Below are 21,484 nucleotides of genomic sequence, written 5' to 3'. Positions count from 1 at the left end.
GGAAAGCACACCTTCTCAAGGAGATGATGCTTCCCTCTTTAAGCCTGACCATGAGAGAATGGAGCGTTAATCCGGGAGGAGTCCCCCTGGTTGCCCCAGCCGCTAAGCTGAAGTCTTCTGAGAAATGTCACTCATCTTCTTCTCCAGCGGCTTCTTCAAAGTGCTCAAAATCCTCATAAAAAGGCTCTAAAAAAGCCCTGGGGTTCAGAGTCCAGATCTGTTCGCAAGCCCTGACACTGACATGCACCAGCACTGTCAACCCCAGTGCCAGCAGGGCCATCAAGACAGATGCCTTTGCCTCTACGGGAGAGACCTTCAACTCCGGCATCGTCGGCTCCTGTCGGGGGTTGGTTGAGTGGTCTGGGCCGACAGCACTGCCTCCTGGTGATGTTCTGGGATAAAACGCTTAATGGTGAGAGCCCAAAGCCTGCTTTGCCTAGCAAAATTATCACAGGGTAGCGTGACCCACTGGTGAGAGTCTGAAGGCTGTTTCGCCGAGCAGCAATCACAGGGGAGTCTCGCTAACTGGTGGGAGCCCGAAGGCTGCTTTGCCTAGTGGCAATATTACAGGGGAGTGTCACTTGCTGGCAAGAGTCCAAAGGCCAATTTGGCTAGCAGCAACAGTTTAAGGGTAGCATTACCTAATGGTGAGAGGGGAGGGGGAGCAGAACCCGGGCCCACTCTACTGGGTTCCGACACAGGTCTCTGCAAAGCAATGGACAATATACGTAGCTTAGGCTTGGGATCCCTCCCGGCTTCCTCCCTGCTTTGTCTCCAGAGCCCGTTCCCCTAGTGACAGCAAATCGTCGTCCTCAGCTCCTGCGGTTGACAGATTTCCAACCGTTTGGCTGAGAGGTTCAGTCCCTGTCGCCTGGATGGTGTCTTCTCAGCTGCTGCACGCAACTGCTCTCCTCAGTGAGCCCAGACTGAGATGAGTTGCTCCCTTTTAAATGCTACCACCACAGGCAGCATGACCAGCGGAGGTCCCACATCCTGAGAGCAGCGACTTAAGCCTCGCCTCACCAATGCAGGCTTGAGACACCCCGTCATGCCACCACAAGCGTTTAGATGAGGGTGTCAGAGGCTTACAGGGATTAGTTTTTGGCCATAATACCCAAAGGTCATTTCTCTGCTCCCACGTCCCTCCAATCAGTGATTGACATGTCAGGTACCACGTCATATTCGATGGCTACGGGCATTTTTAGTCCCAAAAGAGCTGCAAAATACAATCGATGGTCTACAGTTTGAAGGTGTGCGATGCTGGATGACTGAAATATGACCATGTATATCATTGTTGCTACCACTGTTATACAATTGCAACACATTTTCTACAAAGTGTATCATGTACCGTGTCAATGGAAAAGTTATGATTTGCTAAGTGTGTTTATCCTGTTTATATCCATGTATCATCACTGTATCTGAAGTTATGAATATTGACTATATAGATCTATATCCCAAATGTGTTTATTCCACTCTTCAGGTAAAAACACTGAAGCCAGACAGCTTTGTGTTGATGACCCATCAAAGGCAATTGACTCTCACAATGGGCCATAGAAGAAAGTCGTCCCATCCATCAAGTCTTTCTGTGGACTCCTTAGTTTCCAATGGCTGCTCCTGTGAGTCATCAAAGCCATGTAAGGGCATGTGACTTGTTCATGTGACCCTGGACTCCATCTTGTGCCTGTAATTTTCCACAAACTGAGACTGTGAGCTTTGTTTGGGACAGTAAAATTCCATGCTCATGGGAGAGGGTATAAAAGACCCTGGAAACATCATTTCTCTGGACTATATTGCGAACAAGGAAGCTCTAAAAAAGGACGATGACCCCTAAGCTGTTTGGATAATTTCCAGAGAGACTTTTGCAAACTATTCCAGCTCTGCTACAAACCTGCTACAAGAACTTTGCAACAATTGCATGTATATGACCTATTAACCATTTTAACTCTAATTCTTTTCTCTTAAAAATAAATGTTTAGATTTTAGTTACTAAAAGATTGGCAACAGCATGCTTGTTGCGTAAGATCTGAGTTATTGACCTGGCTATGTGGCTGATCTTTTCAGATGTTTTCAGAACAGAAGAACCCTTTGTTTGATTAAATTGGTTTTCAATAATCACTCGTCATAAAGTCCAGTGTCTGGCTGGTGAAATAAATGTTGGAATGCCCGAGGAGACTGCATTTTTGACTTATTGTTAACCAGTGTGGTGAGACAGACGTACACTTTTGTTACTGCCTAGGTATATCTAATGGTAGAATAATCACTAGTCTGGGGGGTGTCTGCCCTATTACTCAGCAGTTTGTCCTCAAGCTGGCATCGCTCTTTTTCAGTACATGGACAGAGGGTACATCGGACAGTTGAGTGCTCAGCACTCTAAAGGAGGGATATGTGATTCAATTCACCTCTATCTTTCGTCAACCTACTTTCCAGGTCCCTTTTCAGGGACCCATGTCATGAGACCGTTTTTAATATCAAGAAATACAGTATCTAGTAGAATTGGGAGCAATAGAGGAAGTTCCTTACCAGCACAGAGGGAAAGGTTTCTATTCCAGCTACTTCCTGATTCCCCAAAAGAGAGGTGGTCTTCAACCCTTTCTGGATTTAAGAAACCTGAACAGATTTATCAAAGAAATCAAATTCAGGATGATCACCCTCACTTCTGTTATCCCTTCCTTTGAGACTGGAGATTGGTTTGCTGCCCTCAACCTGCTGGATGCTACTCTCATGTGGCAATATATCCTGGCACAGAAAGTTTCTTCGGTTCAGGGTAAACATCATGTACTACCAGCAAATAGTCCTGCCTTCGGCCCCTCCTCAGCCCAAAAGGCGTTCACAGAGTGTATAATGCTCATAAGGGCAGGGTGCTTGGCAGGCTGCCTGATGACTCCACACACAGCTAGTGTAAAAAGGCACAGTGTCAGATGAGGCAGGTAACAGCAGTGGGGAGGATCAGTGGGTCTAAATGTGAAGTGCAGTGATGACGCTGCAGCCAGAACATGAAGTCAAGGAGGCTAAAAAGAACCCAGAGTCTGGTGCAGGCTCCTCCCCGCGGCGCTTCACCTGGGAGGAGATTGGGCTCCGCACGGGCCGGGGGCACCCGCAGCAGGAGCGGTGGCTGGTGATCGACAGGAAGGTCTATGACATTAGCCAGTTCTACCGGCGGCACCCGGGGGGCGCCCGAGTCATCAGTCACTTCGCGGGACAAGACGCCACGGTGAGTTCTACAGGTGGTGGGAATCCACATTAACAGCTACTCTGCAGGGCAGGCTGCCATAATGAGAACTGGCGGTGGAGGGAAGAAGGAAGAGCACCTGGGTCCGTGCTGTTAACTTCGTCCCATGTTGTAAAAGATCCTTTTCCCTCGTCTTTGTTCTCTCTTTTTTTTAGCCAGCGCCTAAATACATGACGAGACTTTACCTCTCCTCTGTAACAAGTTTGTTTCCTTACTGCCCACTTGTGCAGGATTTAGTCAAAGGCTTTTTGAAAATGCAGATCAAATATGTGAACTGGATCTCATTTATCCACTGTTTTGTTGAGAAGCTGAAAGTTTTCCAGAGAGGCACAACTGTAGTTTACAGAGGCCATGCTCATGTGTCCTAATAAAACCAGCATGTACATGTGAACTTTACAGAGAGAAGATCATTGACCAAGGTGCCATGCAGCCCTATACTGCCCTCCTCTATTGCGGCTAGCATAAGCATGGGGCTGGAGGTAGATGAGAGGGAGGCCACAATACTATCCTAGACTGCAGCCATACACTGCTCTACTTACTTGAGACATGGGCTGCACCAGCCCCCAGAGCAGCCAAAATTAGGGAAATGCAAAGGTGGTTTGAACGGTAGGAGTGTGTCCAATGATTCACTGAGAACTAGACAGACTCCCAGGTTTCTTAATTTCTCAAAATTTGTGTCAATATTTTAATACCGTGATTCTACTGCCTTCCACCAATCCATCACTCACAATGCAGAAATCAAGACCAGTGGTCTCTAGTAAAAAGGGAACCCAGTCAGAGCCACAGATTTTCAGGGGGTTAAAGGGAACAGGCCCATGATCCCCTTTGAACTGGAACTGTGCAGGAGTAGTTTGTTTTCTGTATTTTCCCTGCATTCCCTTTCACTGAGCGAATTTTCCCTCTGCTCTTCATGTTGGGTTGTGCAACAAAAAGCCAAAAGAAAAGAAAAGAAAAGTCAGCATGAGCTTAGGCAGAGAAAGGAGGAGGGGACCCGCCAGAGCCACTGAGCAACCATGGTGATCTCCCTCAGTAAGGGGTTAACATGGTACCTGGCTTGTGCTCATCCCAGGTGTGTGCTTTTCTCCCCCGATTTCCTCCTACCTCCGCAGGAGTTTTTTGTCGCATTCCATGTCAACCATGCACTGGTGAGAAAATACATGAGCTCACTGCTGATTGGGGAGCTGGCACCAGATGAAATCAGCATGAAGCCCAGCAAAAACGTAAGTGCCGTGAAGGATGGCTGCAGGTTGGGATCCCAGTAGGGAGGAACAGGGTAAAATCATGCAAATCTGGGTTTCTAGTTATTTATTGGCTTCCAGGACCCTCAGCTGTAGCATTGGGCTCATTGTTTCATGGAGTCACAAGGAGGCTGCTGTGGGAAAGGGGCCCATTGGTTGTTGGCTTCTGCATGTTTTACAGCAAAGTTGAACAGGAGGGATTCAGCTCAGTAGTCATACAGGGACACCCCTCCACCCCACACCCCCCAGACACATGTATACGTCCCTCCCTATGGGTGGTGAATGAGCTGCATTCATCAACCATAGCCTTTTCCCACTGTTGGAGAGATCCCACGAAGAAGCACAATCAGTCAGGTGCATCTTATCCTACAGTGTCCAGCCACACCCTCCAAAGGAGCAGAGTCCAAAGGCTTTTCTAGAGTAAGCAGAGAAACACCCCCACCACTGAGACTTCTGTGCTGCACATCCAGAGCACAGAGTGTGCAATGTTGAGTCTCCCCCCAGATACTGCTGGTAGAGGATTTCCGTGAGCTACGCGCCACCATCGAAAGGATGGGACTTCTGAACCCCAACGGCCTCTTCTTCTTCCTGAATTTCCTGCAAATTCTGCTGCTAGAGGCTGCCAGCTGGATCACTCTCTGGTACTTTGGGACTTCCCTAGTACCATTCCTCATCTCTGCAGTGCTGCTGACAACCTCCCTGGTAAAGTCCCTATTCTACAGTATACAGCAATAGACCAGCCTGTTCCTTCCATACACTAAACACCAGTTACGTGTTCCTATTCCATAGCTGTTCCCCTTGTGGGTAGCTCTCCTTGGGGTTTTGTATATAAACCTGGTATGTTCACCCCAGGCTGTTAGATCACTTTCATGAAAAAACCAACAGCTAGTGTGGTGACACCGGTTCATACCTCTGTTCATGAAAAAACTGTTCTCTGCCACTTTACAAGGTTGAGGGCAGGGTTCACTGGCAGTGGACTAGGGCTACTCCAAGTTATTATGTTTCATATTTGTGCCATTGCCAAAAAGCAGACTGCTAGCACTAATGTATTTCACTCCGTGAGTTCTGCTATAATGAAAGACCCTCTTCGCAACTTGGGGCCTGATTCTCCACTGCCCTAAGTAGTCATTTACACCTGCATGCATTGAATGTAAAGTCTTGCTATGGGTGTGAGTGAGTAAAGAAATTGGATTTGGTAACATTTTATACTCACTTTGCACTACTATAAATAGTACACAACGTGCAAAGTATCAAACAGATACTGTTGGTATCAAACAGAGACAGAGTCCTTTGGTACTTCTGCAGATGCAATGGCCAGATTGAATTTAACTTCAGCTACTGGTCAGTTTGTCTATAAGTTCCTGTGTCCTTTGCCCTAAGGACTGATTGTGCAAGAACTGGAAATGTTTCCCAAGTATCAGCAGACAGAGGATATCTCACCTAGATGGGACTGTGGGGTGAGGGGATACTGACAGGACAATGAGGGAGGAGTCTCTAGGATGAACGTGTAGAAAATAGACATTGCAGTACCTTGGCTTTCATTTTCTCAGTGATCCTTTCCCTTTCCAGTCCCAAGCTGGGTATCTGCAACATGATTTGGGACACTTCTCAGTATTCAGCAAGCCCAAATGGAACCACGTGGTTCAAAAGTTTGTGATAGGCCAACTGTTGGTAAGTACCTGATCCTGTGAGTGCTAACTGAAGCTTCAGTAGGACTGATTAATATTTGATATCCACCTGACTTCAGAAAAAGCCTCACTGAGGGTCTGCGCTCTCTCTCTCTCTCTCTCTCTCTCTCTCTCTATATATATATATATAGCAAGGAGGGGAACATAGTCTAAATCAAAGAGGGGAGAAGAAATAAGGGATGAGATTATTCCTTTTTTTGCAGCCTTGTGGTATGTATCTTCTGGTCTCCTTTCCCACAGGGCTTGCCGGCCAGCTGGTGGAATCTAAGGCATGCCCAACATCATGCTAAAACCAACTGCTTCCTCAAGGATCCTGATCTCAATATGCACCCTTGGTTTACTTTAGGGAAGGTGCTCTCTGTGGAGGTGAGCATGAGGGACAGCTTGGGTTAAAGAAAGATTCCAAATCGGAGATGCTGTAAATGGATAGAAACAAAGTGTCTATTATGTAAGGCTTCAGAGAAGCTTTGCTACCTGCATGTCAGGCATGCTGGGAAAGGGCTGGTGGGTACATGGCCTTGTGCTTTAAAATCTCATTAGTTCCTGTGAGGCATGCAGATATACACGAAGAAAGAACAGAAACAGAGAGAAAAAGAGGGCGGAAGAGAGGAAAGGAGAAACCCCCGGAAAGTTAGTGATATCTACGCTAATAGTTTAGGTTGCCTTTGTGTTTCCATTCTAACACTCCATTTAAATTGCTTATCACAACTTCTCAAAAGTTCTTCTTCCAAACTGAATTACTCAGATGTGGTCTCTGCCCAAAGGTGAATATTTTGGAAAGGTTGGAGCAAAAACAGTTGAGCAATTCTTTTTAAAATACAATGTAACATGGAGGCTGCAGTAGGCATATCCTGCAGCAGCTTTTCATGTCCAAATGAGGAACAAGAGAAGGGATCTGAACAGCTGTAAAGTCCTTTCTTTTATGGCAACTCCCATAACAAGATGGTTCTCCCTGCTCGGGGTACCAACCTGTGCATTTTCTATCCCATCTCCTACTTCTCCCCATCTGAGATTGCTCCTGTGTTTAATAAATGCGGGACAAGTCCATTGCCTGCCCGTTCTGCATGGGTTGGTGCCTCTGGCAGGGAGGCTAAGGGATGAAAGGAGAGTATTGAGGAATGAACAAGAGACAAACCTCCCATCCCAGGCACGTGCCTGTTGTATTCTAGTTACCTCTGACAGACACTGACCGTTACTGCACTCTGGTTGCACTTGTGCAGTTTGTCGTTACCAGTAAGGTCATGTAACCTGGGAAGTGGCTCAATGGGTAACTCTGAGGGTGGGGAAGGGTTGGAAAGCATGTGCCTGGGTCTCTTTAGCCCTGCTGACCTGCCCTGGTCCTCTCTCCCTTCACAGCTCGGGATGAAGAAGAAGTTCATGCCTTACAACCATCAGCACAAGTACTTCTTTGTCAGTGAGTATCTCTGCTTCCCCAAGAGCACGCATCGAGCAGTTGCTCCAGACTCCTGAATTAATTCCTCCCAGGGGGGAAGGGCAGAGAAAGGACTCCCCTTCCTCTGTCCAGTCTGACAGGTCACAGTGTGTGAGAAACTGAGTGTGGGACACAGGATCCTCCTCTCTCATCATCTCCTTGTCTTCCTATGTTGTCACCCCTCTGGAATCTGATCTCTTCTGGTCCTAACTAGCAGCACCACGTCTCTCCTCCCCCACTTCATCGTTCTGTGACTCCCTTGTCAGTCTTAAACTAGCAACAGAAGGGGAGAGTGCTAAGGGTAAACACAAGTAAATTTACTGTAAATTTACATAATCATCTCTCAGGTTCAAACAGGATGTCAAACAGTTTGTGTGTGTTGTCTTGGATCACCTGTGCCTTGGCGCTGAAAGTTTAGGCTGTTCTTGTAAGTGAGTCCTGGAAGGCCTTGAAGTCCTTGGCAGCAAGTGTTGGGGCTGAAGTGAATGCCTGACCAGGTGAAGATTCTTTTTGTGTCCCCAGAATCTTCTCTGCCTGCTTATGGGGTTCCCCTCAGGTTTGGGCATAGAGGCCCTACCCACAGAAGTTACCTGTGACTGAGACCTCCCCCTCTTCCTTAAGGCATGCGGTGGGGATCTGCTCCTAGACATATGGGAGTATCGACCCCAGTAAAGCCCAGGAGGTCAAGGAGGTGTGTTACAGGGATGCTGGCCAGGCTGTGCTGGCCTAGCCCATTGCAACTTGTGTAGCAGTACACTGTATAGGGCACCTCTGGAACTCCCTGTAGCGTGCCTTGCTATCCTGAGGGGACAAAGCTCTCTACTTCATGTAGGACAGAAGGAGCAGCCAGGAGATGGTGATAAGAAGTGCATCTGGAACAGAGGTGCAATTGGATGTCGTCCTGGTACCAGGTGATCCCAGTCTTGATGCTGAAGTGAGAAGAGGTGGCTGTTCTTCTGTCAATATGTATCTCGCTAACAGGATGGGCTTGCTTATGAGTGCCGGGGTGGTATCAGTCTGGGTCTCAGCACTGCAGTTGGAACCAAATGTCTCTTCTGGGCCTTCATCACAATCAGCACTTCATCACAGCACTTGATGTCAACGTGGTCTTGGATGGTTTGTCTCTGGAGCTGCGCTTTGAGTCCTCCCTGCAAGATGGCCCCATGGAACACCCAGAGCTGTGCATATGATTGGTGAGGGTCTGCCCCTGCGTCTTTCAAAGCAGAGCATCTGCCCCTTGCATCTTTCAAAGCACAGCATCAGATTTGCTCTTCTCTTTGCTCAAACTCAGGGCATGATGCCTGCCTGTGGGGACACCTGCCATGAATTTGCCATCTCAGCTCCATCTTAGTGGTTCCTACCTCTTCAGGATCAGATGTGACTTCCATAGATTGCCCAAGGAAATGTAATTTGAGCCTCACATCCCTGGATTTCTGAGTGTAGAATGAGGAGAGGCAGATTGAGCATTTGTTGGGATACGGTCCTTCAATGACGCAGAACAGAGATCTGCCATGCCTATCAATCAAGGGCATTAAAATATTGTACAATGAACAGGGATGAAACTTCACACTGCCATACAGGAAGGTGTACAGGGGTCAGATGATTTGGATGTTTTGTTTTGAAATCCAATTAGAAAACAAAAAGACCTAAACGAAGATAGAACTTCACACTATTCAGTAAACACTGAAATGTAAATCTAGTAATGAATAGATCAGGCACTGACCAGGTTCTGTCTCACTGCCATGGACAATAAGAGGGAACTGAGGGAAAGGGCACAATTGCTCCGCTCTTTATGCTGTCACATGGTAGCACAAGGAAGCATGTGTGACTCCAAAAGACACTGCTACTTAGAACAAATTCAAAGTTCATAAACACAAGGCACATGTGCACCTACAATGAGATCCCTGTTTACACATATTTGAAGAAGAATCAGTAGTTGCCTCAGTGCAAGTGAGCATGACCTAATTACATTCATTCTCTACAAACTGATTACAGTTCCAGTAATACATGGACTTGGCCAATTTTATGAAGTTGAAAACAAAATTTACTGGGAGGAAAATTAAACAAAATAATGTGAATAATAACTGGAAATTGTGTTAGAAAACGTTACTATATGCACAAAAAAACCCCACAATTCCACATTCATGAAATAAAGTTTCTTAAGTTTAAAAAAAAATCATCCTAGTTAAGGAAGAAAGTGAATGCAGCAATAAAAAAACAACAATATTGAACAACAAGAACAAATGGAAATTAGCAGTTATGAAATGGACAATCGATTAGGAAAGCTAAAGGTATCAATGAACAAAAATATACGGCCAGTCAGATTAAGGACAATAAGAAGGAATTATTAAAATAAATCAGGAACAAGAGAAATCGTAGCAAGTGTGTAGCTGCATTACCAGACAGGGATGGTGAAATTGTCAGTAATGATGCTGAAAAGGCCAAAGTGTATTTCCATTCTGGATTTGGACAGAAGCAAGCTGATGTATTCACATTTTACTGTGATAATAAGACACATTCTCTTGCAGCAGTAAATAGGGAGGATGTTAAACAGCAGCTGACCCCTCCTGTGTAGCTGGTGTCAATGATTAGCAGATGGGATTAGTAATATCTCTATCTTCTCCTCATTCCCTCTTCCAGCACTGCCCCCATTCCTGTTTCCTGTCTACTTCCAATACTTTCCACTGCACAAGACAATCCAGAGAAGAGACTGGGCGGTAAGTGTTGCCTAATGACGACTGTGTATATACGACGACCCTTGAAGGAACAAGAGTATATGAGGTGTTACACCCTTAGAACGTTCATTTCACAGTGACCATCTGATTTGTGAGTTTGGGTAAAAGTCTGGATGAATACCAGTACTTTCCTAAGTACCCTACTACAATAAAGGAGCTGTTATTGGGACTGGGCCTGGAGTTTCTAAGATTTATTGTTCTGGCCTGGGTGACATCACTATTTCAGGTATACAATGATTCATGTGGAAATCCAGGTTTCATTGCTTCCATGACAAGAATGTAATTGTCCTGTTTTCTGGTCACCATCTCCACAGATCACATATTCCGTAACCTTAACCCTGACCCCCTAATGATACGAACCATCCAGGATCCCCTTTAACAGACTATTACACTAAATATGCACAGTGAGCAGTGTTGAGAGGGAGGAGAGCAGAAGGGAGGCTGTAGTATTGTGCAGTGTGTTTGGTGAGGGAAGTTTGGTGAAGAAGGTGCTGGAAGCCTGGCATCCCTAGAGGGGGCACAATGAAGCTTCTTTGCTTTGAGGTACAATAGTTGTGATAGAGGCAAGGTGTGTGCCTGTAAACAATGATAAACTGGCAGGTGGCTTAGCTTTTTATTTCCTTGCTTTTGTGTCAGGTATATTGAGTGTGTAGCAACTTTAAAGGTTTCATAACAGAGTATTTGGGATAGTAATTACTCTCTGTGTAGTGGTTTGAAGATGGATATTACTAAATTGTCTCTCCACAGTGAATGTTGTGACTCGCTTTCAAATTAAAGAAAATTTTCACGCCCCCTCCGCCAAATTTTTCCTGTGTGTACGATGTTCAGCACACTGCGATCTAGGAACTCGGCACCTGCTCCCTATTCATTACCCTCTATAAAAGCTTTGACTAACTGGGAGCTGAGTGTCTCTGAATCTGCCTCTCACCCGCTATGCTCTGGCCATGGCATTTTCGCTCTGATAGAAAGCTCCACCCCTCAGTACTGAGGGAGGAACTCGCTAGAGTGAGATGTGGGTGGCAGGGCATTTCTAATAGTGGATAATCCTGGCTCTGGAAATCTCTCCTTTCAGGGCCACTTGTTTGATCTGAACCACTCACCAGGGACAGTTTGCTCTCTTTTAGCTTTTTCAATGTGGCCTTTGATCATGGTGATAGGCACAAATGTTAATAAATAAAACAGCTATACAGTGGATGTGCACTACAATGCATAGGGAGGATCAAAGCAGGGTGTCTAATGCTACAGGACACTGTTGGGGGGCTGCAAAGCTGCAGTCTAGTGTTTCTCAACCCTAAATTCTTCAGGTGTGCTGTGGGTGGGTACCCACTGGTCATACCCCAGTCACCAGGGGAGAAGAAAAAGATCAACGGAATCCAGCAGTTTCTAGGACCCAGGTGGGGACAGAGGCAGGGCATGATTTGTTATTCTTCTTCATCTCCTCTCTGGCAGGACCTGGCCTGGATGCTGAGCTTCTACATCCGATTCTTTCTCACTTACGAGCCCTTACTGGGGGTGAAGAGTCTCCTGGGGTTCTATCTGCTGATCAGGTATCGTTCACTGATCCCACAACTCCCTTTGGCTGTGCCTTCTTCTCGGCCTCGCTCTGTCTCTACTTTCTGTCTCTTTGGGCCTTGACACCATCTAACCCTTCGGTCTCATTTTCCAAATTGCCTCGTTTTCCTGTACCCAGTCAGATCTCTCTCTAATGCAAGAGCAAATATTTTGTCTGGGAGACTGGAATTAGACTCTGCATCCCTCAAGGGATGGCCTGTCCTCCAATTGCTGTGCTGAGAGACAGCATGGAAGTTGCAATCACTGTAACAAATGCTTTCAAGCAAATTTTTTAGTGGATCTGCCAAGTAGGGGACTGTGATGTGACGCCAAGTGAGGTTACACTGACCCGGCAAGATGACAGAGAACTGTGCAGGAGAACAACGGCAGCACTGAAGAGGAAATCTGCACTTACCTGCTCGCAGTTGCTGTGACCAGGGCAGCAGGAAGCATGCAAAGGAAAGAGAGATATGTTTTCATGATAAAATATGTTCTGGTCATTACAAAAATAGCTTGGTTTTAAGATCCTTCTACAGCCCCTAAATTTGTTTGGATGCCTGTGGTAAATCACTAACTCCCAACAGCAAGGCAGGGGGCCAGCAGGGCAAAATATCTGGTTTGCAAAATAACCTTCAATATGCAAATCAGGCACATGCCTATTCTGTGTCTCCTCCTACCCTCATCCTTCCTGCTTGTTTGATGCATCATCTTGTGTTTTGTCCTCAGTTAGACTGTACATGCTTCAAGGCATGATTGTAACTTCTGTGTGTGCACAGAACTTAGTACAATGGGCCCTGATCCTGACTCAGATAATACATGGTTTCCCTTTGTGCCATCCTTTTTACTGACCATTGGCTGGCTGGAGTATGCAAATGTTTTTCTGGAGTCTGACTGTTTGGGCAGACATTTAACTCGACAGTTGCTGGCTTGGGTCCATGGGATTGTCACGTGCCTGTGTTGTAGTGTTCAGGTAGATCTATAGATGTATTAGTGGATTGGGCAAGCAGAGAATCGGTGACTGCCTTGTGTGTTTGTCTCCACAGGGTTCTGGAGAGTATCTGGCTTGTCTGGGTGACACAAATGAATCACATCCCAATGAACATTGATTACGATAAAAACCTGGACTGGTTCTCTACCCAGGTACGATCTTTCCCCTCTCACACTCTGTGCCCCTATGATATGAATTCCAGTCCAGAGGTACATAGGCACAGGGAGCATTTCGGATGTCTAGGTGTTGGGGGTGTGATAGGGCCTTCCATGGCTGGGTGGCAAAGTGGCTAGATCATTAATCAGAGAGGGTAGTAGGGGGGCCTAGGCCCTCCCTTTCCACCGGGTCCCAGCCCAGGGCCCTGTGTAGTTTAATCCCTAAACAGGGGAGATGGGGCTCCCTCCCAGCGGGGGTGCGGGTGTTAACACCAGTTTCCCTGGGCTACTTCCTACTAAAGTCTCTCTAATTTGGGGCATGGCCCTACTAGTCCAGTGGCCCTGCCGTTCGGGCTTAACTGCAGGCTCCCGTTGGCAGGGGAAGACTTACCTGGCTCCAGGGGCTGTGCTGGTTGGCAGGTCACTGATCCGTCCCTTCCAGCAGGCAAACAGAGAGCTCCTGCCTCCTTGCCAGGCTGCCCCCAACTGAGAGCCAGGCTCCCTTCTTTTCTCCCCCTCCACGCCTGGCATTGGCTGCAGGTATAGTGGAGCCGGGCTAGCTGAACCCAAAGATTTTCTTTAACCTCTGCTGTGCCAGGCAGCAGTTTCTCTGCTTCCTCACAGGGGGCCAGCAAGAAACTCATGGCTGCGGCAGGGAGGGATGTACAATGGCTTGGAGATAAAGGAGGAAGATGTGACTTTTGGTCATCACCCAAACCAGTAAGGGCTTCTCTCAGCCCTTTGTAACTTTGTTACCACTTGTAACTTTGGATGCCTTAATCCTAGGCAGCTGTGGCCCAGAGCCCTTGCCCCAGTGGCCAGCCCACAAGCATAAAGGTCCCACCCTGGCTCCGGCAGCCTAATTACTCCTTGCAGGGTGACCCCAAAAGCTCTTCTGGTCCTAAGTCTCCCCAAACCCACCCGACCCTGAGTTCTTAACTACCAGCCTCTCAGACTTTCCCCCTCCCGTTTGTCACTCCCGAAGGTATAAAAACAGCCCCCAGTTATTAATTCTCTTTGGCACAAACTCCACAGTTTGCACACTCCTTGGGGTAACAAAGAAAAAAAAATAGAAAAAAAATCAGATTCCAACATGAAATAGTAAGGAAAAGCAAACAAGTTACACAGAGAGCAAATATGACAACTCAGGGTTCACACTTTGATATATTAGAAAAGGGAATTTGTCTAAGAAGTTATATTTTGCTTCTGAACAGTTGCTCAGCACACCCTGTGTCACTGGGGGATCCAGTGTTTCACAGACAGCCTCCCTTAGTTTCTGGATAAAAAGTCTCAGACACAAGCCTGCTTTTAAAAGGCTTTACTTCCTCCTCTCTGCCCACCCCCCAGTGACTTATGGTTATTCAGAGCAAGGTGGGGTGTGTGAGGGGAGGATTCCTAGTTATCTTAATGTTTTTCCAGAGGGGTAGCCGTGTTAGTCTGTGTCAGTAAAAACAACAAAGAGTCCTTGTGACACCTTAAAGACTAACACATTTATTTGGGCTTAAGCTTTTGTGGGCTAGAGCCCACTTCATCAGATGCATGGAGTGGAAAATACAGTAAGCAAGTATAAATATACAGCACATGAAAAGATGGAAGTTGCCTTACCAAGTCGGGGGTCAGTGCTAACAAGGCGAATTCAATTAGGGTGGATGTGGCCCATTCCCAACAGTTGACAAGAAGGGGTGACTATCACCAGAGGGAAAATTACTTTTTGTAGTGACTCAGCTACTCCCAGTCTTTATTCAGGCCTAATTTGATGGTGTCATGTTTGTAAATTAATTCCAGTTCTGCAGTTTCTTGATGAAGTCTGGTTTTGAAGTTTTTTTGTTGAAGAATGGCCACTTTTTAGTCTGTTATTGAGTGTCCAGGGAGATTGAAGTGTTCTCCTACTGGTTTTTGAATGTTACAATTCTTGATGTCTGATTTGTGTCCATTTATTCTTTTGTGTAGAGACTGTCCAGTTTGGCCAATGTACATGGCAGAGGGGCATTGCTGGCACATGATGGCATATATCACATTGGTGGATGTGCAGGTGAACAAGCCCCTGATGGTGTGGTTGATGTGGTTAGGTCCTATGATGGTGTCCCTTGAAAAGATATGTGGACAGAGTTGGCAATGGGGTTTGTCGCAGGGACTGGTTCCTGGGTTAGTGTTTCTGTGGTGTGGTGTGTAGTTGCTGGTGAGTATTTGCGTCAGGTTGGGGGGCTGTCTGTAAGCGACAACTGGCCTGTCTCCCAAAGTCTGTGAGAGTGAGGGATTGTCCTTCAGGATAGGTTGTAGATCCTTGATGATGCGCTGGAGAGGTTTTAGTTGGGGGCTGTAGGTGATGATTAGTGGCATTCTGTTACTATAACTTCCATCCAGAGAGATGAGACATGAGACCACACTCACTTTTCTCTCTTCCTCCTCCAGCTCCAGGCAACATGCAACGTGGATCAGTCTCTGTTCAATGACTGGTTCACTGGGCATCTGAACTTCCATATTGAGCATCAGTGAGTATGGGCCCGCGCCTAGGGACAGGAACCCTGTAGAGCATCAGTGAGTGTTTCCCAGTGGGAGGGTTAGGATCTTTATGGGGAAATCAGTTGGTTTGGACGTCTGAGGAAAGATGGTATTTCTGTGGGGCACCTGTAGATATAGGCCTTGGAGAAGAAACAAAAACCCTATATGGGACCATTTCAGGTTCCTGGAGAGGGGAGAGATCCCTCTGGGGCACCGGGAAAGGGTATGAATCCTAATTCAACTTCTTCTCATTCTCTTTCACAGCCTTTTCCCCACAATGCCTCGACACAATTACTGGAAGGTGGCCCCCCTGGTGAAGTCCCTGTGTGCCAAGCACGGCATCGAGTACCACTGCAAGCCCCTTCTCACTGGCTTTGCAGACATTGTGCAGTAAGTATTGATCTGGAAGATTCAGTGCACTAGCAGATGAGAGGAGTCCACAGCACTGCAAACTGGAGGACAGGTGCACAGTATGAGATAGTGAGTAGAAGTGATAGATATGATGGGACTGGATGGGTCAGGGCCCTGAAAGTGTTACAGGGAGCCTTTCACCTCTCAATCACTACGTGAAATCTAACTGCAGGTTGCTAAGAACCAAGTCATTGGTAATGACTAGTTATCAGCTGACAGCCTGGGTCAGAGTTGTTGGTAGGATTCTAATTTTAGTTCTTACTGGACAGGTGTCCGCATCACAAAACTTACCCTAATAATTGGCCCTGTTTTTTCCTCTTGTTGATTAATGTCAGCAGAGATGCATAGGATGGAATGGACTGTCGAAAGAATTGCCCTTTGACCCCTAGAGGGATCCTCTAGATAAGGAAGGAGGTATACTGGCAGGGGACAGCATAAGGGAAACTGCTCCAACCACTGCCTGTCATACCTTTTCTGAAGAGAAACTGGACTTCAGTTTCTTGGGATGGGAGACAAAGGACTGTCACAGATCAGAAACTGGCTACAAGCCAGAAAATAAAGAGGTAGGAAAATGGCCCATTTTTATCCTGGCAGAAGAGGTTAGTTGTGGGTTATCACAAGAGCCATCAGTATTAGCATGTTATTTAATATATTTATTAAAGATCTGTCAACGGGGGGAGCAGAGAGCTGGTACAGTTTGCAGATGACAAATGTATTTAATTCAGCCAAGACCAGGGAAGACTTCGGAACCTAACAAAGATTGGTGACTAGGTAACACAATTGCAGATGGAACTTACGTTGACAATTGCAAGATAATGCACAGTGGGAAGAATAATTTAATTTGAAATATTCATACACCTTGGTTGGTTTCTAAATTAACTGAAACAATTGAAGAGAAAGACCCAGGTACCATTCTGGATAACTCAATGGCGAATTCTGCTCAATGTGAAGCAGCAGTCAAAAAAGCAGACAGTGTTCGGCTCCATAAGGAATGGGATAGAGAATGCTGAAAATATTATGCCACTGTTTAAATTAATGAGAAGCCCTCACCTTGAGCACTGTATTCACTACAGGTAACCCCATCTCAAAAAGCATATAACAGAAGTAAACTTGGTTCAGAGACATGAGATTAAAGGCATAAATAAACTTCCAAATGAAGAAACATTAAAAAGAACAGGACTGTCTACATTAGAAAGGATACAGATAAGAGGGGATATGCTAAAAGTATATCAAATTATATTTAAAACACTGTACTAAAAGAATGCTAAGGTGGCAGAATCAAGCACTCAAAAGGTAGGAAATGTCAGAGTTAAGATAAAGCTACTGGGCTGACGTAGCACAACAATTACTATGGTTAATTGGGCTCCCCTCTCTCTCCTGCAGCTCTCTGAAGGATTCTGGGGAGCTCTGGCTTGATGCCTATCTGCATAAATAAGCAGCAGCACCATGAGACATTCCGAATACAGCAGAAAAACAAACAAACAAACAAAACCATGAAGCCTCTGTAAGGCTAGCAGATATTGGAGATGGGAAAGCCTGGCCAGTAGGAGGTGGCAGTTGGTGGGAAAGTTTGATTCCAGGAATGATGTTTGGTTTTTAAAAACCCATTCATTTTCCTACACATGCTTCTTCCATTGCTTCTCTCTGGGGCTCAGAAATGGGAACGGTCTTCTTGTTCTGTGTTTGTACAGCACCAAGCACAATGGAGTCCTGGTCCAAGACTAGGTCTCCTAGCACCACTCTAATGCAAGTAATAAATTAAAATAAGGACAATACATTTTTGCATCAAGGATTGGGGTTCAGGCCCCCCAAAGAGAAGGCGCTTTAGGAGTGCAAACAGCAGCCACTCTGTTTTATTTTATTCTCACTATCGCTGCCCTAAAATATTTTCCTAATTCTTTCCGTGTTCTTCTCTATTTTAGATTGTAATCTCATTTGGGTAAAGCATGGGTCTTACTGCTTGTAAAAGTCACGAATACATCTAAATAAACATTTTCACTCTGTCTATGTGGAAGCTTGTTCAGCTCCATCCTACCAAGAACTTCCAAAGGAGTTGCATCAACTGTAATTGACATGATTCAGTACATCCACACTTTACGCTAGTGCCCATATTTAGTGAGCAAGCTTCTCTTTTACCCTGTCTTAACACTATTGCTTTGCTCAACTGAGTCAGCAGCAATGCCTTCTGAGTATATATGTCCTAGAGCAGTGGTTCTCAAACTAGGGCCACCGCCGCTTGTTCAGGGAAAGCCCCTGACGGGCCAGGCCAGTTTGTTTACTTGCCGCGTCCACAGGTTCAGCTGATCGTGGCTCCCACTGGCCACGGTTCACCGCTCCAGACCAATGGGGGCTGGGGGAAGCGGCGCAGGCCGAGGGAAGTGCTGGCCACCCTTCCTGCAGCCCCCATTGGCCTGGAGCCGCGAACCGCGGCCAGTGGGAGCCGCGATCTGCCGAACCTGTGGATGTGGCAGGTAAACAAACATTGGTGAGGCCTCATCTGGAGTACTGTGTCCCGTTTTGGGCCCCACACTACAAGAAGGATGTGGAAAAATTGGAAAGAGTCCAGCGGAGGGCAACAAAAATTATTAGGGATCTGGAGCTCATGATTTTTGAGGAGAGGCTGAGGGAACTGGGATTATTTAGTCTGCAGAAGAGAAGAATGAGGGGGGATTTGATAGCTGCTTTCAACTACCTGAAAGGGGGTTCCAAAGAGGATGGATCTTCTCCGTGGTACTAGATGACAGAACAAGGAGTAATGGTCTCAAGTTGCATTGGGGGAGGTTTAGGTTGGATATTAAGAAAAAAATTTTCACTAGGAGGGTGGTGAAGCACTGGAATGGGTTACCTAGGGAGGTGGTGGAATCTCCTTCCTTAGAGATTTTTAAGGTCAGGCTTGACAAAGCCCAAACTGGGATGATTTAGTTGGGGATTGGTCCTGCTTTGAGCAGGGGGTTGGACTGGATGACCACCTAAGGTCCCTTCCAACCCTGATATTCTATGAAAGTCGGAGCTGAGGGAAATCTAGCAGGTGCTGAGAAAAACTCAGGTCACAGAGAGAAATGTGGGAGGGACAGGCCCGCCGACAGCAATTCCAGGCCCAGGGCAGAACAGTCAATGGGCCCCTTAGAAAGGGATAGCTGAGGTTTGACTCGTGCAGGGCGGGCTGGAGCCAGGCCCTATGCTGCTGCTGGCCCGGCATGGCGTCGCCACACGGGCGTGGAGCTGGACCACATGCAGCAGCTGGCGAACGCGCGCACAAGCCGCAGACCTAGTCCGCCTGGCATTTGGGCATTGCTGTGCCTGTGCTGGCTGGTGCCCAGCAAGCTGCTGCTGGCTATGCTGCTGGGCATGCACTTCTAGCACGGCCAGGGCTTTCACATGCCCACCTGGCTGCCTTCACCGCCGCCGGTGCCACCCTGCACGTGCCTAGGAGCCCTGCGGCCCATCCTGGCAATTTAAAATTACCCAGGCCCCTGGGCAATTGCCCTCTTTGCCCCCCGCCCCCTCCCTTCTCCTCCACCATCGGCAGGCCTGGGGAGGGATGTCATAAACACAAGAACAATTCCGTATCTGGTGGTAGAAGGTAAGACAGAAATTACAGCTGTATTGAAGGAAGGACAAATTAATTTCCTGGATACAATCCAATTCGGCATATACATCAAAATGACACTTCTAATTAAGTTTTAAAAACCCCACAAATATCCATTTACATTAGCAAGAACCTTAACAGCAAAACTACAGCTAAAGCAAAACAAAAAACAAAAAAATAGAGAGAGCTTGAAATTGCAGAAATACCTCCCGGCAGGAGGTTGTTGCACCCAACTGCTCTCCTCTTTGGTCATGCCAAATTGAGCTGAGCTTTTAAATGCTACTGCCATTGGCAGCATGTCCAGCAGAGGTGAGGGAGCATGGCTTTCGGCATCTAAAGCTAACCCTCACCTCACCAGTGTATGGGTCATTCAGTCCTTTGTTCAGAGCTTTGTTTGTAGAAAAGTTACTCAAGAGGTAAGAAGCAGAAATGAAGACAAAATAGAGATGATGCAGCTGACCTTTATATTCCTTTTGCCATGTGGTTTGTATTTCCTGTGTCCCAAACACAAGCTTTACAGCACATGGCATGGAAAAGCTTTAGAGGCCCCTGTCCATAGGCATGCCCCTACAAGTCCTGGTGTAGCCCATAGCTTCTTTCAATGGGTTCTTTGTACAGCTGATGACCCTTGATGGGCCATTGAACAGGCTAAGCAGTGCTGATGCCAATCTGTCTGGGGTGTCACCCAGAAACACAGCACAAGTTTTGAAATATAGATATAATGTACATATCTATAACTCACAATACACAGGCAATACAAACATATAAACAAGATCATCATACTTGGCAAATCAAAACATTTTCACAGAGATGTTACATGACATATCTAATCAGATTCCTTGCAATTTTATAATACTGGTATCAACAATATCATAATGTGACTCCCATATTCTGTACAGCAACACAGTTGGGAGGGATAAGATATTCAATTCACCTCTCTCTCTTTCTCCAACACACTTTCCCCCTCCATTTTCAGGCACCATCTCATGAGAATATTTTTTATATCAAGTAGTACAGTGTCTACTGGAATTGGGAGCAATAGAGGAAGATCCTTACCAGCACGGAGGGAAAGGTTTCTATTCCCACTACTTCCTGATTCCCCAAAAGAGAGGTGGTCTTCAACCCTTTCTGGATTTAAGAAACTTGAACAGATTTATCAAACAAATCAAATACAGGATGATCACCCTTGCTTCTATTATCCCTTCCTTGGAAACTGGAGATTGGTTTGCTGCCCTCAACCTGCACTATGCTTACTCTCATGTGGTAATATATCTTGGCCAAAAAACGTTTCTTCGGTTCTGGGTAAACACCATGTACAACCAGCATACAGTCCTGCCTTCAGCCCCTCCTCAGCCCAAAAAGTGTTCACAAAGTATATCACGATGTGCAAATTTCAATATTTCCCTACCTGGATGATTGGTTTGTTCAGGGAAGATCAAAGTGTCACGTCTAGAACAGCATCCTTGTCATCAGACATCTGTTATCTCATCTAGGTCTAAAATGGAAAGTAAAGAAATAGATATTACAACCAACATAGAGACTAAATTTCACAGGAGTAGGCCTCTACACCATATTTACCATGGCTTACTTGCCAATGGACAGGTTCCAGTACATTATGTCTCTTTCTGAGAGCCTCATGTCCATCTCAACGACAGTGTCTGTGTATCTGCAACTATTGGGACACATGGCTTGGTGCATATATGTGATTCAGCATGCCAGATTTCACCTCTGATGTCTTTAAGCCTGGCTTCACTCAGTATATCTTCCAAGCAGACATGACCTCTTCCTGCTGATTTGCATACGTGCATGAGTACTTCAGTCCCTAAGTTGGTGATTAGGCCCTCAGAACATATGCAGAGGTGTAGCCAGACAGACAGCCCCCCCCCCCCCCCGCCCTCAGACCAGCATTGCTGGAAACACAGGAGGAAGCAGGAACAGGGCACTTAACATATATTCCAGCATAGCC

General features: G+C 46.4%; 1 protein-coding gene across 1 annotated transcript; it reads left to right on the top strand.

Annotated features, from left to right (window-relative positions):
• Positions 1–4,371: 4,371 nt before the first annotated feature.
• Positions 4,372–17,896, top strand: LOC140913809 (acyl-CoA (8-3)-desaturase). The gene is made up of 11 exons (XM_073350607.1): positions 4,372–4,449; positions 4,972–5,169; positions 6,037–6,138; positions 6,396–6,521; positions 7,512–7,569; positions 10,228–10,304; positions 11,772–11,869; positions 12,917–13,013; positions 15,429–15,508; positions 15,783–15,908; positions 17,313–17,896. Exons 1-11 carry the CDS (start codon positions 4,387–4,389, stop codon positions 17,362–17,364), a joined length of 1,077 nt encoding a protein of 358 aa, XP_073206708.1. The 5' UTR covers positions 4,372–4,386; the 3' UTR covers positions 17,365–17,896.
• The last annotated feature ends 3,588 nt before the right edge of the window (positions 17,897–21,484 follow it).

This window comes from Lepidochelys kempii, chromosome 6 (assembly GCF_965140285.1).
Source record: "Lepidochelys kempii isolate rLepKem1 chromosome 6, rLepKem1.hap1, whole genome shotgun sequence".
Taxonomy (NCBI): domain Eukaryota; kingdom Metazoa; phylum Chordata; order Testudines; family Cheloniidae; genus Lepidochelys; species Lepidochelys kempii.
The sequence above is the reverse complement of the archived record's forward strand: the minus strand, read 5'-3'. Positions and strand labels throughout refer to the sequence as shown.